The sequence below is a fragment of the Vitis vinifera genome, chromosome 5, assembly GCF_030704535.1.
Source record: "Vitis vinifera cultivar Pinot Noir 40024 chromosome 5, ASM3070453v1".
Classification (NCBI taxonomy): Eukaryota; Viridiplantae; Streptophyta; class Magnoliopsida; order Vitales; family Vitaceae; genus Vitis; species Vitis vinifera.
Genome location: NC_081809.1, coordinates 17,709,867 through 17,730,980, shown reverse-complemented (window position 1 = coordinate 17,730,980; position 21,114 = coordinate 17,709,867). Strand labels below are relative to the sequence as shown.

The window sequence follows — 21,114 nt, the reverse complement described above, 5'->3', positions numbered from 1 at the left end:
CATGATGTTGATTCGATGCAGTTAATATATGGGAGAATTGTGTTTTGGGCCCAGCTGGGCCCAAAAATTGACAAATGGTCCATCTAACCGACCCATTTAAGCTGAAAACCCATAGGAAGTGTCAAAATTAAAAAGAAGGATATGCACTTTTATTAATTCCAAAAATAACCTTTGCTGATTATGAAAAAAAAAAATAATAAACAAAAAAATCCAGGTTGGAATTTTGCCTTAAATTTGGTGTCTCTTCTCTTCGTCCCGAGTTCCTCCATCAGATTTGAAGCCTACAAGCCGTTTGCATCTCAATCTCTGCGTTGGTGTCTCTTCTCTTCGTCCCGAGTTCCTCCATCAGATTTGAAGCCTACAAGCCGTTTGCATCTCAATCTCTGCGTCGGTGTCTCTTCTCTTCGTCTCGAGATCCTCCATCAGATTTGAAGCCTACAAGCCGTTTGCATCTCAATCTCTGCGTCGGTGTCTCTTCTCTTCGTCCCGAGTTCCTCCATCAGATTTCAAGCCTACAAGCCGTTTGCATCTCAATCTCTGCGGCTCTTGGGAATTTTGCCCTAATTTTGATATCTTCAGCATTTCAAGGCTAGAAGCCGTTTTCTTCTCTTCCTCCCGAGCACTTCCATCGCTTGCTTGCATCTCAATCTCTGCGGCTCTTTCATTTTTTTCTCGCATTCGTCTCTCTCGAAAATTTGAATAAGGTATGGATTTCAGTTGGGTCTCTCTTGTTGCATATTTGAGGTTAGTAGATTGCCTAAATTTTGGTATCCCTTCAGCATTTCAAGCCTAGAAGCCGTTTTCTTCTCTTCCTCACGAGCACCTCCATCGCTTGCATCTCAATCTCTGCGGCTCTTTCATTTTTTCTCGCATTCGTCTCTCTCGAGAATTTGAATAAGGTATGGATTTCAGTTGGGTCTCTGTTGTTGCATATTTGAGGTTAGTAGATTGCCTAAATCTCGACCTAAATTTTCTTAGTCCAAATCTCTAAACTGTGTTCAACTTGATCTCCGGAGTTCAAGTTATTGTTTCCATTCAATAATTGACTTCTTGGTTTGCTACTATTATTCGGATGCTAAGAAAATAATGAGAAAAAGAAAGGAAAAATTTTGAACCATAATTTTTTCTTTAAGCCTTGAGAATACAGAAAATGCACTTTACCTGCAACTCATAATTCATGGCTTAATCAATCTGATTATATTTTTGTAATTTTTTTTAGATTTTTTTTTCATGCTATTTGTATATTTTAAATTCAAAAAAATATTTGTGAAAATTTGTCATATATACTTGAAAATAATTTATAATTGTTTAATTGGTTGCTAGAAAACCAGGAGAGGAAAAATGGAAAGGGGAAATGGAAAACCTAAAAACCCTAAAGTTTTCTTATGGTGCATTGGCTTGAGATGTAGGCACAAGTAACAGATTTATCTCGTTTTATCTATTAGTTTTTTTGACCCTTAAACCTTAAATGTGTTAAACTATTGCTTATGGTTTTGTATGAATCATCTAAAGTAGGACATGATAGTTTAGAAGAGAATTCTGTATTTGTTACATTTTTTAGGCTATTATCTCTTCATATTATTTTGAAAAGCAACGCTTTATAATTAATATTTAAATATCTCCATTCTCTTTGAATAAGTTTGTAGGCATGTCTAATATAGTAGTACCAACAGAAATTGTCTAAGGGTTTGAGTGAGAATGAGAATTTGTTTTCTACCTAGTGTAAGTATAGGTCAGAGCTTAATAAAACGTGGGGGATTATTTCCTATTGAATGTCTTATACTTCCATAATTCCAATGTTTTTGGTGTATATATATATATATATATGTTCTGGAGTATTAAGTCGAATCAGACACAAAATCCTCCTACTTTAGTAGATATTGTTGTGATGTTCTGTCTTAAAGTTCCAAGTATTGACACGATTAGATTATTAGCATAGGTAAGTAGTAGTGTCAAATTGGGTAGCACTAAAGTAGTTGGAGAGAGAGGTTTTTGCTTATAAAAATGTGAACTATGAATCTATAAGTAAAGGGGAATGATAGGGAAAATAAGTTAGAGATTTGTTTTTTTTCCTTTTATAGCCTTTCTTAGTTTTTAATTTAATGATTTTTTTTAATCTATTAATTTCAATCTTTTAATTTCCAATTCAGTTTTACATTTCTCATTTTTGTTTTTTATTTTTATTATTATTTTTAGTTTTGTTTAGGTTAGGTAGTATTTATCAGTCCAAGAGAAGAGAGAAGCTCGGTCTTCATATCTTAGTTCAACTCAGCGTTTGTTTATTAGTGCCCATCTTAAAATAATCTTACCGTTGACAATGGTTAGAATAATCAAAAAGAGCAACAAAAATTCTTTTTTAAGACTTTAAAGTTACATTTTTTGGTATATACATTTTTTAAAATATAACTTTTTCGTATGGGAACATAGTATATTGTGAAATGAAAAAACTTTTAAGATCACATTGAATATGCATTATTGTTTGTTCAACAATATAAATTTGTGCTTTATTTCAATAGGTTGATGGATGCCACAAATAGAATATACTGTTATATTTTCGTGGGAGGGAAACTTGTCCAAAAAAATGATGGCGTTTGGGAATATGTTGGTGGAAGAAGCAAAGGTATTCACATTTATAAAGGAATGACATTTGAAGAATTCACTCAGAAGGTCTTAGAAAAATTCGACATTTCCCTTCATGTGAGGAAGATGCACTACACCCTCAAGTTTAACCCTAGAGTCATCCAAGATTTAGAAGATGAGGATGACTTGGATAACGTGGTTTCCCACAGTGATGACTTTGCAAATGTGTACATAGTCGAGTCACCCGGTGTGGAAGCCATAGAGGCAAATATACCGAATACACAGTTGGCACTTGGGTAATGCGTTTTCACTTGGATGTCTATTTAAAATTTTATGAATATCAATTTTACGCATTATGTAGTCTAATTTTGGTTATGAATGTAAATGCAGAGGTCCACATCCTACGTTTCCTTCGTCTAATGCATCATGCGATGCAAATCCTAATACTATGATGTTATCAAGAGGTTTTGCATCGCGTTGTGCAGATAGTGAGTACACCCCTTTGGAATCGAATCGGTTTCGTGAGGCAATATTAGGTTCCGGACATACATTTAAGAATGCAGATGAGTTTCGGAATGCAATATACCAAATGTCATTAGCTGGAAGGTTTCAATACAAGTACAATAAAAATTCACCCACTCATATGTCAGTAAAGTGTTCGGTTGAGGATTGTCCTTGGAAGATAACAGCTCATGCTGTTGAAGGAAATGAAATATTGCGAGTTTATACTTACCAAGTTAATCATAATCATATAGCTCAAGATGAGTGTTCATCTAAGGTGCGGGTTTCTTCCAAGAGAGGTGCTGTTGTTGTTGAAGACGTGTTTAGAACAACTCCAGAATACCTTCCTCGACAAATTTGCAAGGATTTTGAACGTGATCATGGAGTTCAATTGACTTATAACCAAGCATGGCATCTTAAAGAGAAGGCAAAAGAGCGTGTATATGGATCTCCACGTGCGTCCTACGCGTATTTGCCTTGGTTATGCCATAGGCTAAGGGAAATTAACCCTGGAACTATTGCCGAGTACACTTCTCATGAAGGTCACTTCAAGCAATTGTTCATTGCCCACGCATTTTCAATTCAAGGGTTCACCATGGGGTGTCGACCGGTATTGGCTATTGATTCTTGCCACCTAAGTGGTCCATACAAAGGAGTTCTTTTGTCTGCCATTGCATATGATGCAGATGATGGAATGTTCCCTCTAGCCTTGGGTGTGGTTGGTTCAGAAAATTATGAGGATTGGTATTGGTTCTTGGAGAAATTGAAGGGGATCCTAGATGGTCAAGAAGTAATTATTATATCAGATAGACATCAAGGGATATTGCGTAGTGTTTCGGAGTTGTTTGGGGTAGAAAATCACGCCTATTGTTATCGACATGTGAAAGAGAACTTTTCAAGCTTCTTCAACAGGCAAAACATTAGGGGAAAGAAAGGGAAAGAAGATGCTTTGTTGCTTTTAGACAACATTGCATATGCTCGGTTGGATATAGACTACAATGAGGCGTTTGAAAAACTTGTGCGTTTTAATGGCGACCTAGCAAGGTGGGTTGCGGAGAATAGTCCGGAGCATTGGGCGATGTCAAAGTTCCTTAAAAAACGTTGGGATAAAATGACAACTAATATTGCAGAGTCCTTCAATGCGTGGTTAAGAGAGGAACGCCACCAAACAATTTATACGTTGCTGATGATGCACATGGATAAGCTTGTAGCCATGTTGGACACCCATATGCGTGGTACAGATAAGTGGAAGAGCGTGGTTGGACCCAAAACAGAGGAAAACCTAATGTCAAATATCACGAGATCTGCTCCGATTACTGTGATGCCTTATTTGGGTGGGACGTTCAAGGTTTTTACTGGAGAAGTTTATTTGGTTGTGGATATGCAGCAACATAAGTGTACATGTCTAACATGGCAAATGTCCGGGTTGCCATGTCCACATGTATGTGCTGTGATCCGTACATTGAGACACGATGTGTATGACTATATCGACCCATGTTTTAAAGTCTCCACCCAACAGTTGATTTACTCGGGTCAGTTTCAACCATTACCAACACACAACATGCCTAAAGTTTGTGAGGCTGGGACTTTGCAAGATGGGCAAGGCAACGTATTTCCTAGTCTCCAACCCCCGCAAGTGAGACGTCCTCCAGGAAGACCCCGACAAAAGCGTATTGAGTCACAATTTAGCCATAAGAGAGCTATTCATTGCTCTCGATGCAATGACATAGGTCACAATCGGTCTAAATGTAATAATCCATTGCCGTGACATGTTCATTTCTTTGCTTGTAAGGTTTTCATTTTGTGTACGATCCCTCATTGTTCCATTATTTGCTTTATGGTCATAGGGTTGTCGCTTTTGGATGTTATGTATTGTCCTTATTATAGACACGATGCACTAGCTTTTGATTTTATTTTTTATAAGACTACTTTTTTATTTTCATGATTTGGAGTTGCTTTCGTTACTGATTTAATTTGAAATTGCACTTTCAATGTGGTATCCTTTAACTTGATGTATACTTTCACTTCCCTATTTTAAGTATGTCCTACTCACATCATTGGATGCGTGCATTTTTCTTATCACTTAGCTGAACTTTCATAGTATTGTACTATACTTGCTGTCTAGTTATTCAGTTGGTCAGTTTATCTGTGCATTACATTCTACTTTTCTATGCCCAATGATGCAGTTATAATATTAACAATGGCTGGTAATGGCTTAGATGGTTCTGCTGCCAGTTCACTCCCACTCTCGGTATGGTTCATCATACTTGCTTATCTTTGTTGTTTTTTGCATTCTTCCGTTGCCAACATACTATTTGAGAGGTTTTCGCTTCTGTAGTACAGTGCCACAAGAACTTATAATCTATAGTCATGCAATTTTAATGTATTGTCATAACATAAATCAGAATGCATGTTGGTCTCAAAATGGGTGAAATTTCATTTTATGATATTTTATATATTTGAATTGCTGTGAACAAATTACTCCCTTGTTTATATATAATCTGAAATCCTTTTATGAAATTTTCATTTTCGGATACCTTTTAAGTTAGTATATATATATATTATGCATGAAATTTAAGTGATTTCTTCATGTCCCTTATTATAGTTACCATGTATCAGTTATGTTGGAAAGTTCTCTAATATTGAAGTTTTAACAATTCAACGTTTATTTATTAAATACTATTATATCAGCTTTGTAAGTTGTCGGGTAATATTTGTGTTCACTTTGGTAATATAGAAAATGTGGTTCACTAACACCATATACAATTATGCTTTAGGGATCTAATGGTCTTCGCTATACAGCTATGGGGATAGGCAAAAACCATGTCCTCTATGATGAGGGAGGAGGGTAGAGGAAGGGATAAAGAGAGGTGTTCTGGTAGGAATGGTGATGGGGATGGGATTAACTCTTTAGCCACTTGAGTTATAGGTAACCCTTACCTCTGTAGCCACTTTAGCCAGGTCCCCAGGGTTAATTGATCACAATTATTTATGGGGACCTCAATGGTATTGAGACATTAGGCTTCTCTTTGCTGCACTTTCTAAGTGATTTAAATATGAAGGTGGAGAGCCATGCCTTGCCAATTTCTCAGTGCCTTGGACTCTGGACATACCTTTTTTTCGGGTGGCAAATTCTGTATTATTTTTTGTCTCTAAGATTCAAACAATTGACTTAAGCAAGGTGCATAGCTCTCTACACACTTCATATACCAGTATTTTGAACCAGTTACATAAATTCATTTACGGTGATTCACGCACTGACCAAGCAAACTGATGTGGCAAACTTGTACCCAATGTGGCTTTTGCCAGGAGCAGTACAGACATTTAAAATTGCTCATGTATATCTTCTTGCAGAATCCTTACAACAATGAAAATACTTCTATAAGTTAACAGAAAAAAAAAACATAAAGTCATAGCACATAACTTTTATTCTCCAACATCAAGTATGGTTTCCAAACCCCTCTTCATTCATTAAATTCTCCAACACTCATGGATTCATCTTATTTATTCTTGTTTTCAAGCGTAAACATACTCTTTGTTTACTATTCTACAAAAAAGTATGTAGTAGCATTTCATAGTGTATCATTACCTTATTTTAAATGCCCACTTCCTCTTTTCTGCAAATTTTAGATTATTATGTCCATTGAATCAGATTCAAGCCTCAAAACTTTCACAAGTTTACATTAATAGTCCTAGGTTACATTTATTTTCCCATGAATCCTCACTCAGCTAACAACTTAGGTATGAATGAACTTTGGTCAAACACATGATTCGTGGTATCAAATGATAGTGTACAATTCTTCACTGATAGTGAGTACCATGTGGGAATACTCTCAACAGAAACTTGGATTCCAAACCTTGTCCATGTTCAATGGCAGTAGCAAAGTGCTTGCTCTAGCAGTTCCTCTAGCTTTTCTGTATGTCAGAAGTATCAAAAGGAGCAGGTTAAATAGGATTATTCATTGATTTGTTGATGGTTTCTTTCTCTAATATAATTAGTCAATTTATTTACATAAATTGATTTGATTTCTTTCTTTTATATATCATGTAGTATTCTCATATTTATTTTTTTCTTTTATAGTCTATTCTGTACATTTTGACTGTTATTGCCTATTCTATATAGCCTTATTGATAAATTTTCAATCCTCCCTCTTACATGATATCTCACTGTTAGTAGCACCCAACCCCATCTAATGTCTTACCCTGCTGTATATTATTTCTAAATACAAGCAGACAAATCTTTGTAACTTTGAGAAATGACAGCTTTACTTTTTCACTTATTTTATTGCATTACCAAATGCAAGAATGTTGCTATTCCTAACATGTCCATGTTTTCTAACATTGCATGCAGGGCACATCAATGTTTACACGATGCTCAGCTGCAAGATTTAAGAAACTGTGCAACCGATTACCAGAGGCAAAAATTCAAGCCATAAGAGACCTCCAATTTGGAGGTCTCTTAAACTTAAACTGCACAGAGGTGCGCCACAACCTCTGTATCTTTCTAATCCAACATTTCAATGTTGGATTTAGACGGATAGAGTTCTCAGCCCAGAAACACTATCCTGTTACAGCCACCGATGTTGGCCTCATTTTAGGCCTCCCAACAGAAGGACGGAACTTGCAGGTGACCTCCACATCATCAGATCATCCATTTGGGACTATTCGGGCATGCGAGGAGAAACTCCTAGACTTACCTGTAGGCGAGGAGTTCCGTAGAGCATTCATTTACTACGCATGTGCCACATTGTTGGCCCCCACGTCTAGGCTCAATGGTTGCCGTAACTTGTGGCATACCATCCATGAGGATGGATTCCGAAATGATGTTAATTGGGCCCAGTTTGTGCTTGACCAACTGGTTGAGGGAATTAGGCGATTCCAACAATCTAAGACCTCTTGGGTACATGGCTGCGTTTTATTTCTTCAGGTAGTGAACTTATTCAGTCTTTGTCTTCCATTTTGTTATCTAATTTTATTGCAAACATATTCACATTTGCCTATTGATGTTTCTATTTATTTTGCAGCTGCATTATGTCATTAAATTCCAAATTCCTTCAGTCCAAGTCCCCATTACAGTGCCCCCAGCATTGGCATGGACTGATGATTTGATTAAGCGACGACTAGTCGCTGAGATAAAGGAGTTTGGAGCATTCGGACATGCTGAGATTGATTTTGTAAGTTATGCATGCATAAATATATTGTCATTACTAGCATAACACTCATTATTTAAGTACTAATCTTCAGTGCTAATTATAGGCGTCCGAGAGATCTCCATCCGTAGAGAGAACTATGGAGCCAGAGACTAATGTGGACCATGACACAAATGTTGATGCTGAAAATAGTGATGTAAGCTGTGAATTTTTCAAAAACTTAATAAATGTTCATTTCATTGTCATTGTACTTTATTTTTACTTCTTAACTACAAAGAAATATGTTGTTGTCACATTCTGTTCTCAAAGATTGACAACAATATCATGTCATAGGAAATATGGCATCAATATCATGATGCAGAACGAGCAATCGACCAATATCAAAGGGGCATTCAGCAGCAGCTGAGAATAATGCGTGGCCTTATGCATAAGTTAGGGACTCGCAGACATAGTGGGGTAAATTCAGATGTGGGTGGTCACTCTAGCTATGCACCAGCCAGCACTCCCACGGCCGATGACCATGCATTTCCCGGTGATGAGTACATGGCTTCGCATGCTGCATACCATGTGCTAGACACACCAGATCGCGTTGTCGCCCCTGAGTATGAGTTGCAGCCCAGTGTACCCATTAATGTAGTAAGCGGTAAGTGATAAAATTTATGCAAACACCCATATGGTTAACAACCCATGTACCCAATCATAATGTATACCTTTGCTGACTAGTTCTAAATCTCGTATTGCAGATGGTGAAGAACAACCAGAAGGTAATGTTGTCCCCACAAATAGAAATGTCCGGAGACGTCGAGTGCGTCGCATGGCTCCAAACCTGTTGTCCCCATACATATCCCAACCACAAACGAAACAATCTGCCATCAAAATCGACCTAAAACAAGGAGCTGCACTGGTATTTGGAGACGATTTGGATGCAAGGTAACATACTTGAGTGACACTCCTCTCATTGTATGATAGTTAAAACACAAAAACTAAATTCTATTTTTTTGTAACAGTGAGGAACTAGTGTCTATGCATGACACTATCCTAACCAGAGGCAATTTGGGCTGCTTCCAAGGGAATGGGTGGATAGGAAACGACGTGCATATCATTTCTTATCCCTCTTTATGCATTATTTTAAGTTTGAAAATGAAAGTGTGGTTCTAAATTAATTTGTTGCTTACACTTTTATGATATACGAAATCAGGTCGTCGATGCCTACTGTAGATTGTTGCAGTATCAACATGAACCGAAGTCGAAACTTTTTCTATCCCCCTACATAGCTGTAATGCTGACTATTCCACTAAATCCTTGCTTATCTTTATTTTTTTTCTTGAACCAGGCATCACCTACAATGAGAAACCTGATATTATCCCGTTTCTAACATGCAGGAAATGGTAATCCACTCCCAGGCAAAAAACCTAGTTAGGGAGGCAGTTATTGGACGCTTTGAACCACATCTGTATCAGATTGATATTCCATATGTCAATGTTAACGAGGTGGATTCATATGTTTAATGCTTGGATTTGTATTTTTATTGCATGAATGTACAATATTTAGATGTATGTTTAATGGCAGTCTATTGGTGCAGGTCTTCTTATCGGTCCTCATAAAGAACCATTGGACATTGTATGTATATGACCTAGAAAACAGGAGAATCCAACTGCTAGATTCTCGTCCTGGTAGAAAGAAGACAATGTTGAGTGGAGTCCAACAAAATCTGGTAAAGTAACAAGCAACAAGTTATAATTTGATAGGTATGTCTTCCCCTTAAAATTTCAATTGTTGCGTTAATAAATGTTTCAGGCCAAGGTTGTCCTGTGGTTGGCTGCCCACAAAAAAGAGGTATCACCTTATGATTTGAGGACATTCAATTTCATAACACCTGATGTACCCCTCCAAACTAATGAGTGAGTGTTGACCTTGCAGTCCGGGATATTGTTTAAGATTGCAATTTATTTGAAGTTCATCTCTTATTTATAATTCCACACTTATTAACGTTTTGGTAATTATATTGACGTAGGCACGATTGCGGAGTTTTTGTAATGAAATTCATGGAATTGTGGTCAATGGGGGGGTTCTCCAAATCAATCGATGTGGTACGTAGGAGGAATTATCTATGACTATCTCATTAATGTTAAAATAGTTAGAAAAACCTAATTAATTAATTTGCTGATTTGTTGCTATCAACGTGAATGAACGCAGGGGAAATTGAAACATTACAGGTTGAAGATCATGGGGAGTATGTTGTTCTCAGCACAAAATGCACACCGAGACCGTGTCCGGAGAGATTAAAGGGGATTGTAATTTGTGATAAAAGTGTATAAAATTAGCACATTTGTATGTAATTTATGGTGGACATATGCGGAAATGAACACTGGGATTATGGGATTAGTCAGAATTTGATTGTTTTTTTACTTAAGTTGCTTGTCAATGCATTGTAAGTAAATAGGGCGAATTAAAGATGATTGTACATTATACAGGAAAAACCAACTCCTGACATTGTATTGCCAATTTTATGCCTTATATATTTATTGAAGGTTGTGATGAAGTCGCATTTTCCCTCACTATCTCAAAACATCTAATAAAAGGCACCGGCATTACAACCTATAACAAACCTTTTCATCAACAATCTCGTACATATCGTTTACAATTTATACAGTACAATGCAGGTGTATATATGGCCATCCCATGAACTGGTCTAGATGGACCCGTGGATCGGAAAGCATTAGGAGCTCGACCGGTCGATATTGTCCTTCAGCCATTGGTCAACCGGTCGAACCTTTCTTCAGCCGGTCGCGCACACCCTACTGGATGAGAGAGAGTGCATTTTGGCACCCTCGTCCGGATATAGACCGGTCTATCAGTTTAGGTCGACCGGTTCCTGGAGGTTTGGACGAGCTACTGGATGAGAGAGGGTGCATTTTGGCACCCTCGTCCGGAGATAGACCGGTCGATAATGTTCGGTCGACCGGTTCCTGGAGGTTTGGACGAGCTACTGGATGAGAGAGGGTGCATTTTGGCACCCTCGTCCGGATATAGACCGGTCGATCATGTTCGGTCGACCGGTTCCTGGAGGTTTGGACAAAATTTTAAAATTTTTAAATAATTCTTAGTTTTATTTAAAAAATCAAAATGTAATATAATTAAGAAGGGGCTCAAATTAAAGTAAGAGGTTATTTTTAAATTTGGACAAAATTTTAAGAAATGATAAAACAATATACAAGTTATTAGTACTTAATTTTTTTAGAAAACAAATGATTTCTTTTCTTAAATGCTAATTTTTCATATAGTGGATTTTTTAACTTTGGAAAAATATAAATGATTGGGATAGTATGGTTATATATAAATTAAGGGGACAATTTTCAGCCAAATTTCCGATGGTGGAACCTATTTTAGATTAGATATTTGACAACTGACAACAGTTTGAGAGAGGTCAAATCTTGGAATGGTGATGCTTCTTGGGATAAAGTTACCAGATCTTTCCAATGACAGATGTGCAAAGCCTTGAGACCAGGAAGATGAGGCCACTTGGGGAAACAGGTTGCCTTTGAGATGTTTGAAATGACCAAAGAGTTTAGAGAAGTCCTCCTTGGTATTGCCCCCACTACCAGTGTTTCATCCTCGCATTCATCCACGATCAAGTGCTCAAGATGTTGGGAGTAATCTCGGGCTGAGAGAGCTTCCAGTAAATTAGACCCACCAATCTCCATCTTATCTGGGGTACATATTTGAGGTAATACCTTCAGCTTTGGGCAACAATTAATCTTCAATACCAAAAGACTAGAGAATGACTGCTTCACTTCATTCAAATCTTCCAGAACAATATTGTCAACTAGCACGAGAACTTTCAGAAGTCGGGTCACAACAAGGGTGTTGAGAGAGACGCAATGTTTGATCTTTAGATCTTCTAAATAAGGAAAGTGGGATGGCAACTTCATCAGATTGCGGCAGTAACTGATCTTTAAAAAAACTAGGGAAGGGTACTCCCTCAATTCCTGTAATTCTTCCAACTCCTGCATTCCTTTAATGTTGATTTTTTCATATAGTCGCAATTTTTCATATGATCTGAAAGATGTAAATGATTGGGATAGAGAGATGGACATTTGTGTTAGTGTTATACTGCGACCGCTTCCTACCTACAGGGAAGGGGTTGCAATGGTACCTCAAGTCAACCTCAAGTCAATGAAAAAAACTAGAAGCAAAGGCCAAGCCAAGTTGCTTATTGGATACATTACTCAGTGGGAGAACACCTAAATTCAATTAATATAACATTCAAGCCTTAAAAATTATTTTGATAAAAATTATCTTTTTAGTTATATTACCATAATTTTTATTTTTCCAAACCCAAAACCATTCAATTTATGAAAACTAAAACAAAAACAATAAATATTATGACAAAGTAACATGTTCTTGATGTGTGATATTGTTTTGTTGTGATTTGTTTTCATTTTTTAATTAAATATCTTTATTTCTTGAATTTACATTTTAATTATATTCATATTTATTTTTTATAAATCGAATAAATTCTTCATATACAAATATTAATAATCAAATAGGCTAAATAGACAAAGGAATTATAAAAGGTATTAACTTAAAAACCTTATATTTTCTGATTCCTATTTTTAAAAATAAAATTTTTTTATGTAAAAAATAGAAACTTTTTATAAAAGGTATTAACTTAAAAACCTTATATTTTCTGATTCCTATTTTTAAAAATAAAATTTTTTTATGTAAAAAATAGAAACTTTTTATAAAAGGTATTAACTTAAAAACCTTATATTTTCTGATTTCTATTTTTCAAAATAAAAAATTTTTATGTAAAAAATTGAAAATTTTTATAAAAGGTATTAACTTAAAAACCTTATATTTTCAAAAATAATTTCTAAAAATTTTAAAATTCAAGCTAATAAAACTCACTTAAAAAAATAAGAAGTTTTTAGGATTGCTTTAAAAAAACCTTTAAAGCGCCATATTTTATTATGTTGGATTCCTAAAAAGTTTGAAGCCAAAAAAATAAAAAAGAAAATATAAGGAAAGAGAAAAAGTTAAAGAAATTTTATATGGTTGTTTGTGGAAAAATTGAGGACAGAAAATAAATTATTAAGGTAGCGCTTGGATATATATTTTTATTTTTTACCTTTAAGAATAAAAATATTTTATAGAAAATGCATATATTGTTTTTATAAAAACTATTTTATAAAAATATTTAAAATATACGGAGTAAGGCAACCCCACAAAAAGTGAATATCACAAGTGTTTTGCATTATACCTATTAAAAAGTGCAGAACACCATGGAACATGTTACTGAGTCAACCGGTTCATATCCGGTCGGCCGGGGTGACGTTTAAAAAACCATTCCGCGCTTAATTTCTTCAGTGTTATCCTCTGGCAGTCGAAGGGATCCGCCGATTGAGCTGCCACACACCCACTTTGGACGCGATTCCAGCTGTTGCAAGCCTTCGGAGTGAGTTTTGAGGGGTGCGGCTTCACATTTCGGACCTAGGGCGTGAGGTTTGGCAGTGGTCCTCCTTCAGCGCGCGTCACAAGTGGGTTCTCTTCTCTTCCCGCGCGCGTCACAGGCTCTTTCATTGGCCTTGGTTTGACATAGGGGTGGCCCTTTGTAGTGTTTCATGGCGCCTAGGAGAGATAGGGGTGCGTCGAAGGCACTGGGCAAGCGCCCTGCTCAGGCTTCTCAGGACGGTCAGGCGGAGGCTCGCCGAAAGGCGAGGTTCGACACCGGCCTTTTCACTTCGGTCGACGAATACCAGAGGTACAAGCAGCATTTCGTCCAGAGGAAGGTGGTTGCAGGGAGAAACATAAATTTCGCCCATCTACAACATTTCGGGTTTGAGAGCCTCTTTGCACGCATGGGGTGGCTGCCCTTAGTCACTATTTCAGAGCCCATTTTTCCGACATTAGTCAGCGCATTCTATTCCCGCGTGACATTTGGACATGGAGGACCGATCACTTCGACCGTTAGAGGGGTTCAGATCCATCTGGACCCGGAGAGCATCTGTCGGATTTTGGACATTCCTCCTGGTGGACTCCGAGTATATGATGCCAAGACCTGGCCGACGGTGCCGGGTTTCGATCCGAGAGAGGCGATTCAGAGGATCTGCGGCCTTGCAGATGCCCCAGGGTTGGGCAAACCATCGGCCCATAGCCTGACAGTGACCTGCCGAGTCCTTCACCACATGATAGCGTACATCCTCCTACCACGTGGCGGTCATCGAGATGAGGTTTCCTATCTGGAGGCATTTCTGATTGATTCGATTATGACGGGGAGACGTATTGACGTCGGGTATGTCATGATGATGCACATGATGGCATGCTGCGAGAGGCCCAAACGCATTCTCCCATATGGCCGCTTCATGACACGAGTGTTCAAGGATGCGGGGGTGGATTTGAGCAGGGAGCAGGAGGTCGAGGCGCCCAGCAGTTATGACACATATGATGAGCAGTCGATGGCGTGGATGAAGTTGGAGAAGGCCCCAGATGGGTCATGGATTAGGAGGGCGGACCGACCAGTACCACATCGATAGGCAGAGGAAGACGAAGAGGAGGAGATTAGGGAGATGGAGGGTGGGGTACACCCTCAAACCGATTTTGAGCATAGAGAGGCTGAGTTTGATATCCCTCCACGCCAGACTGAGGGTGGCCACATTGACCCGACTATTTCAGATGCGGTGATGACTGAGACGGGTTACACAGCGGGACCATCTGGTCAGCCATCATTTACTGAGCCTCATTACACCCATACATCACCTGGCCAGGCTCCTGACGCCGCTGCGCATGAGCATTGGATGGAGTTGTCTGCGCAGATTACCTCACTTGGGACTCGTATTGAGGAGCGCATGGATCAGCAGCAGGCTACGCACGAGCATATCCTACAGAGGCTTGATCGCCAAGAGCGTCAGCATGAGGAGTTGATGGCGTACCTCCGCGCCGTGTTCCCACCGCCACCCGCTGCACCTTGATTGCATTGAGACCACGTCGTTATTTTGTTTAGCTTGCAAAACTGGGACATATATATTTTGTATTAGCATACGTATATTTTGAGTTGTGTCAGCATGCAAATGTTTTTGATTTCGTTTTAATTTGGATTCAATATATATATATATATATATATATATATATATATATATATATATATATATATAAGCAGCTATTTACTTTATTATATGTTGTTTAGTAATATTTACAAGATCGCCAAGTCATCTCATCCATATTAAGAGGTACTGAACTTTAACATTCGGCAAATTACCTAAGTCCATGAGTAAGCAATGAACAACTCATCAACTTGGAAGGAGTTAGACCTTTTATGCAATTTATCACGCACCCAAATGTGTAATGTAAGTGAAGTAGACTTGAATGTTCAAAATAATTAAGACACATAAATATAATAGTAAAGGGTTACCAAAAGCATAAATATAAATGAAATAATATACTGTTTCATAATGTCATGTTTTTCAAGGCTACATTGTAATGATGTATTAGATAAGTTTGAACTAATCCCACATTACCAATATTAGTCATGTCATTGCATTGTTTAACAAGTTGATTTTCTTAGAACATCTAATATAAGGAAAAATATTCCATTCTCTCATGAAATGTTAGTTCTCAAAATAGTTTTAGAACTGATAAAATTTTTGAAGTAATAACTTTGAAAAAAATTTACATATTTGCATATTTTGTGTCTCTTGTAATAGTGAGATGGCATAAAATTTTTGAAGTAATCCGGTCGACCGGTTTACAGCGACCGGTCTACATTATATGAGGAGTTTTTACACAACCGGTCGACCCCCTATCATTTTCCGGTCGACCGGTTACCTGTATTAATCTTTAATTAGTTGTTTTTGAAGTTGAAAAACTATTTTATATTTTTTAGAATTTTGTTTTTCAAAACAGTTGTCAAATTCACTCTAAAACCCTATTTGTTAATTGTTTTCAAAACCAATTTTTTATTTTCTCGGAAAAAATTGACAATCAATAAATAATTTTATACTCTTAGATGTTTAAAGATAGAAAAGTTATAAATTATATATTTTAATTGTTTTTACTTGTTTTTTAAATATTATTATATAAATATAAAAAATATTAAAAATAAAACATTACAAATAAATTTTTTTAAAAAAATATATTTAAAATTTAAAAAAAAAAAAAAAAGTTAAAAAAATTTCAAGTTATCAAACAAAATGTTTTACAAAACATTAAAAAACATTTTCAGAAACTCCTGGTGTTTCCTCTTTGGACTTCTGTATTGATCACTTCAACAGGGATGGGTTCGCTAGAACTTGAGATTTCACAATTTTTCTATGTTCTGCACATTAATACATTAATGGGCAAAAAGTATTTTCATTACAGATTTCTCTGTACACGAAGACAGATCGACCCTTCTTATAACTTCAATTTCATTGTACAGAAACATCAAAACAGTAATAAATAAGCCAACAAAACTGTTGTAAACCACATTCCTAAGCCTCATTTCAAGATACATTCCATTGGCATTTCACCCTTCTACTCAAGAGTCAGCTGACAATATTCAATAGCTTCAGCATCTAAGAACCAGAGCATTGGTGTCAAAAGCCGGGTTTGTTTCTTCTCCCAGGAGCCCGAATCAATGTCTAGCTTGGACTCAGATAGAGGGCAGCCAAACTAGGATCAAAGACAACATGGTAGGAAGGGAGAACCCTGCGTCGTTCCGTTAACACTTTTAACATCTGTGGAGTGGAGCAGGATATAGGTCCAGTGGCTGATATCTCACCCGATCGTTGTGAGGCAAGGGTCCCTCCTGAAGAAATTGCAAGCAAATAGACGTTTATTACCATCACTACTAACAATAGAGCCAAACTCCATGGAAGAAGGTTTCAGAAACAGAAACAAGCACCATGCAAAGTGAGAAAACAAGTAGCATGAGGGATTAGAAAGGCATATAAACCAAATAAGATCATCCACAACTCAATATACCAATATCTTGCAAAGAGCACAGAGAACATTATGGTTAATTCCATGTTTGTTTTAAACACCAACAGAAGTTACTAGCAGCATAAAAATCCGTTTTGTACATAAATCTAAACACATCAAATTATAAAGTGCATTCATGATTAATTTACATTGTGAGCCTATTAGAAAAAAAACGTAGCCTGCTTATGTAATCAATCTAGATAGAAAGAGAAGTTGAATTTTCAGTGATGCTTATGGGTACATACCAAGTATGAAAGCCTTTTCTCTTGAATATAAACACTTGATTTATAAATAGAAAAAGACCCAACATAATCCTTCCCACATGGTCCTTGAGGAATGTGGAAATCCGTTTCCCATCATCAACCACACTGACATGTAATGAAACCATGTAATGGGTTAGTTGAAAATCATAACAATGTGTCTAAATAAAGTGCAAATCATAAAGGTAAAACAAGTATCATGGAATGAGCATTACTAGATTTGAATTCCATGTCCCAAAGAATTTTCGTAAGCCTTGCTTCCAGCTCATATCAAGGGCGAGGTTTAGGAACCTTAAGTCTACTGACAGACAGCCAAGTTCAAAATGCAACTGTCTTCACTTCTATTATAAATTTCCTCCTTTTATTTGTACTTTGTATTTTTATCCTGATGAATTTTGCTTTCCTGAGTGAAGCTTATTTTCCCCATTTGTTCATTTTAAAGCAAACACATAATAAATGCAAATAATCATGCACCAAAGCATGCAACTCCTTAAGTGCTGCCTCAAATAGTATTGTGTCTTCTAAATATAATTTTTTTTAATCAATGGAGCATGTCCTCGAAGGATCAGTTTGAACTTATAACAAGTTGATGTTAAGTACAATTACCTTCGTGATCTTTTCTAGGTCATCCCTTCCTCCATCAGTTATCTCATCGCCAAACACAACACGTTCAGCACATCGGCCACAATGAGCAACCACCATTTGCATTTGAAATCCTTCAAGATAGACACCCTTGTACACCCTTGTACTTTTAGTACATTTGCCTTGTACACTTAGTGTAAATGCCTTGTCCACTCACCAAATCCCTAATAGGTACATATTTCCAAGTGAATATGGGTAGGTAACCAATGTTTCCATTACCATGGACTAGGGAAAATGACACAAAATGTGACCCAAATTTCGGTTCATATTCATCATTACTAGGGAAGCTAATAGGATGAATGAACATGGTAGACATCAATTAAATTGCATGCAATGCGTGTGTTATCAAGCAACATGTGTGAGGATTGTTCCCCACGTTTGGAAAAAGTAAGATAGACACCCTTGTACACCCTTGTACTTTTAGTACATTTGCCTTGTACACTTAATGTAAATGCCTTGTCCACTCACCAAATCCCTAATAGGTACATATTTCCAAGTGAATATGGGTGGGTAACCAATGTTTCCATTACCATGGACTAGGGAAAATGACACAAAATGTGACCCAAATTTCGGTTCATATTCATCATTACTAGGGAAGCTAATAGGATGAATGAACATGGTAGACATCAATTAAATTGCATGCAATGCGTGTGTTATCAAGCAACATGTGTGAGGATTGTTCCCCACGTTTGGAAAAAGTAAGATAGACACCCTTGTACACCCTTGTACTTTTAGTACATTTGCCTTGTACACTTAGTGTAAATGCATTGTCCACTCACCAAATCCCTAATAGGTACATATTTCCAAGTGAATATGGGTGGGTAACCAATGTTTCCATTACCATGGACTAGGGAAAATGACACAAAAGGTGACCCAAATTTCGGTTCATATTCATCATTACTAGGGAAGCTAATAGGATGAATGAACATGGTAGACATCAATTAAATTGCATGCAATGCGTGTGTTATCAAGCAACATGTGTGAGGATTGTTCCCCACGTTTGGAAAAAGTAAGATAGACACCCTTGTACACCCTTGTACTTTTAGTACATTTGCCTTGTACACTTAGTGTAAATGCCTTGTCCACTCACCAAATCCCTAATAGGTACATATTTCCAAGTGAATATGGGTGGGTAACCAATGTTTCCATTACCATGGACTAGGGAAAATGACACAAAAGGTGACCCAAATTTCGGTTCATATTCATCATTACTAGGGAAGCTAATAGGATGAATGAACATGGTAGACATCAATTAAATTGCATGCAATGCGTGTGTTATCAAGCAACATGTGTGAGGACTGTTCCCCACGTTTGGAAAAAGTAAGATAGACACCTTTGTACACCCTTGTACTTTTAGTACATTTGCCTTGTACACTTAGTGTAAATGCCTTGTCCACTCACCAAATCCCTAATAGGTACATATTTCCAAGTGAATATGGGTGGGTAACCAATGTTTCCATTACCATGGACTAGGGAAAATGACACAAAAGGTGACCCAAATTTCGGTTCATATTCATCATTACTAGGGAAGCTAATAGGATGAATGAACATGGTAGACATCAATTAAATTGCATGCAATGCGTGTGTTATCAAGCAACATGTGTGAGGATTGTTCCCCACGTTTGGAAAAAGTAAGATAGACACCCTTGTACACCCTTGTACTTTTAGTACATTTGCCTTGTACACTTAGTGTAAATGCCTTGTCCAGTCACCAAATCCCTAATAGGTACATATTTACAAGTGAATATGGGTGGGTAACCAATGTTTCCATTACCATGGACTAGGGAAAATGACACAAAAGGTGACCCAAATTTTGGTTCATATTCATCATTACTAGGGAAGCTAATAGGATGAATGAACATGGTAGACATCAATTAAATTGCATGCAATGCGTGTGTTATCAAGCAACATGTGTGAGGATTGTTCCCCACGTTTGGAAAAAGTAAGATACACACCCTTGTATACCCTTGTACTTTTAGTACATTGGCTTTGTACACTTAGTTTAAATGCCTTGTACAATGGCAAAAATTTGACATACCTAAAACTAATAGCGTGCATATGGGTGAGCTACCATGTTCCAATGTGATGCCTAAGGGAAAATGGGGAAGGGAAAAGGGGGAAGTGAAATACAATATAGGTTCTTATTCATCATTATTGTCGTTGGTCATCCAATCAACATGTATGAAGTAATAAAATTGAAGGGGATGAGTGCGTCATCAAGGAATGTGTGTGAGGGAATGTTCCTCATCCTTTCAAAATGGAAATGATTTTAAACATTGCAAATACTTCAACATAGGTACATTTGTACACCCTTGTACATTAAGCACAGGTACCTTGTACACTTAGTGTAAATGTCTTGTACACAGACATAAATTCCATACAACCACTACTGAATGTATACTCATGCATAGGAAGATTCAGAGTTTTCACTCTGGTGACATGGCATTTCACGTTTACCAGCTGTGAAACCCATTATTTTACAACAATTTGAGTTGGAAATGTAAAGGCCATTTTCGTCTGTTAACATTTGATATCCTTATCATTAATTAGGTCAGTTAGATGGACCATTTCTTAATTTTTGGGCCCAGCTGGGCCCAAAACACAATTCTCCTGTGTTTTGTTTTTTATACTACAATGAGATCGGTTTCTTAATTAAGAAACATGTGTCGGTCAAGAAAGATTCACGGTATGACTTATAATAATCAAATACGATAAACCCTAGATGACAACATGCACAAAATATATACACATTGATGATTCTTATCGTATAATAAATCCCGAAAAAAGACATGCATCGTTTGTAGTTAGAGCCTAACCCCTCATCAACAATGGATGAAACAATAAAACATGAGCTAAAAAAATGTTAATATGGTTGCGTGCTTAAAAAACAATATCACAATGTATTGTAAGTAGGTTTTACGAATGACACAAGCTTGATTAATTAATCAAAAACCCGATCACCTACTAATTACACAATGCATGAACGGTACACCTAAACTGACTGCATTGTCATGACCCAAAAT

General features: G+C 37.1%; 2 protein-coding genes across 2 annotated transcripts; both read left to right on the top strand.

Annotated features, from left to right (window-relative positions):
- The first annotated feature begins 2,640 nt into the window (after positions 1–2,640).
- Positions 2,641–4,849, top strand: LOC132253835 (uncharacterized). Its single transcript, XM_059737083.1, has 2 exons — positions 2,641–2,876; positions 2,971–4,849. Exons 1-2 carry the CDS (start codon positions 2,641–2,643, stop codon positions 4,847–4,849), a joined length of 2,115 nt encoding a protein of 704 aa, XP_059593066.1.
- On the top strand, positions 4,528–10,757 carry LOC109121754 (uncharacterized). Its single transcript, XM_059737082.1, has 13 exons — positions 4,528–5,332; positions 7,433–8,008; positions 8,106–8,255; positions 8,338–8,427; positions 8,565–8,874; positions 8,975–9,161; positions 9,239–9,323; positions 9,430–9,507; positions 9,614–9,721; positions 9,814–9,945; positions 10,029–10,132; positions 10,246–10,321; positions 10,428–10,757. Exons 1-13 carry the CDS (start codon positions 5,252–5,254, stop codon positions 10,515–10,517), a joined length of 2,067 nt encoding a protein of 688 aa, XP_059593065.1. The 5' UTR covers positions 4,528–5,251; the 3' UTR covers positions 10,518–10,757.
- The last annotated feature ends 10,357 nt before the right edge of the window (positions 10,758–21,114 follow it).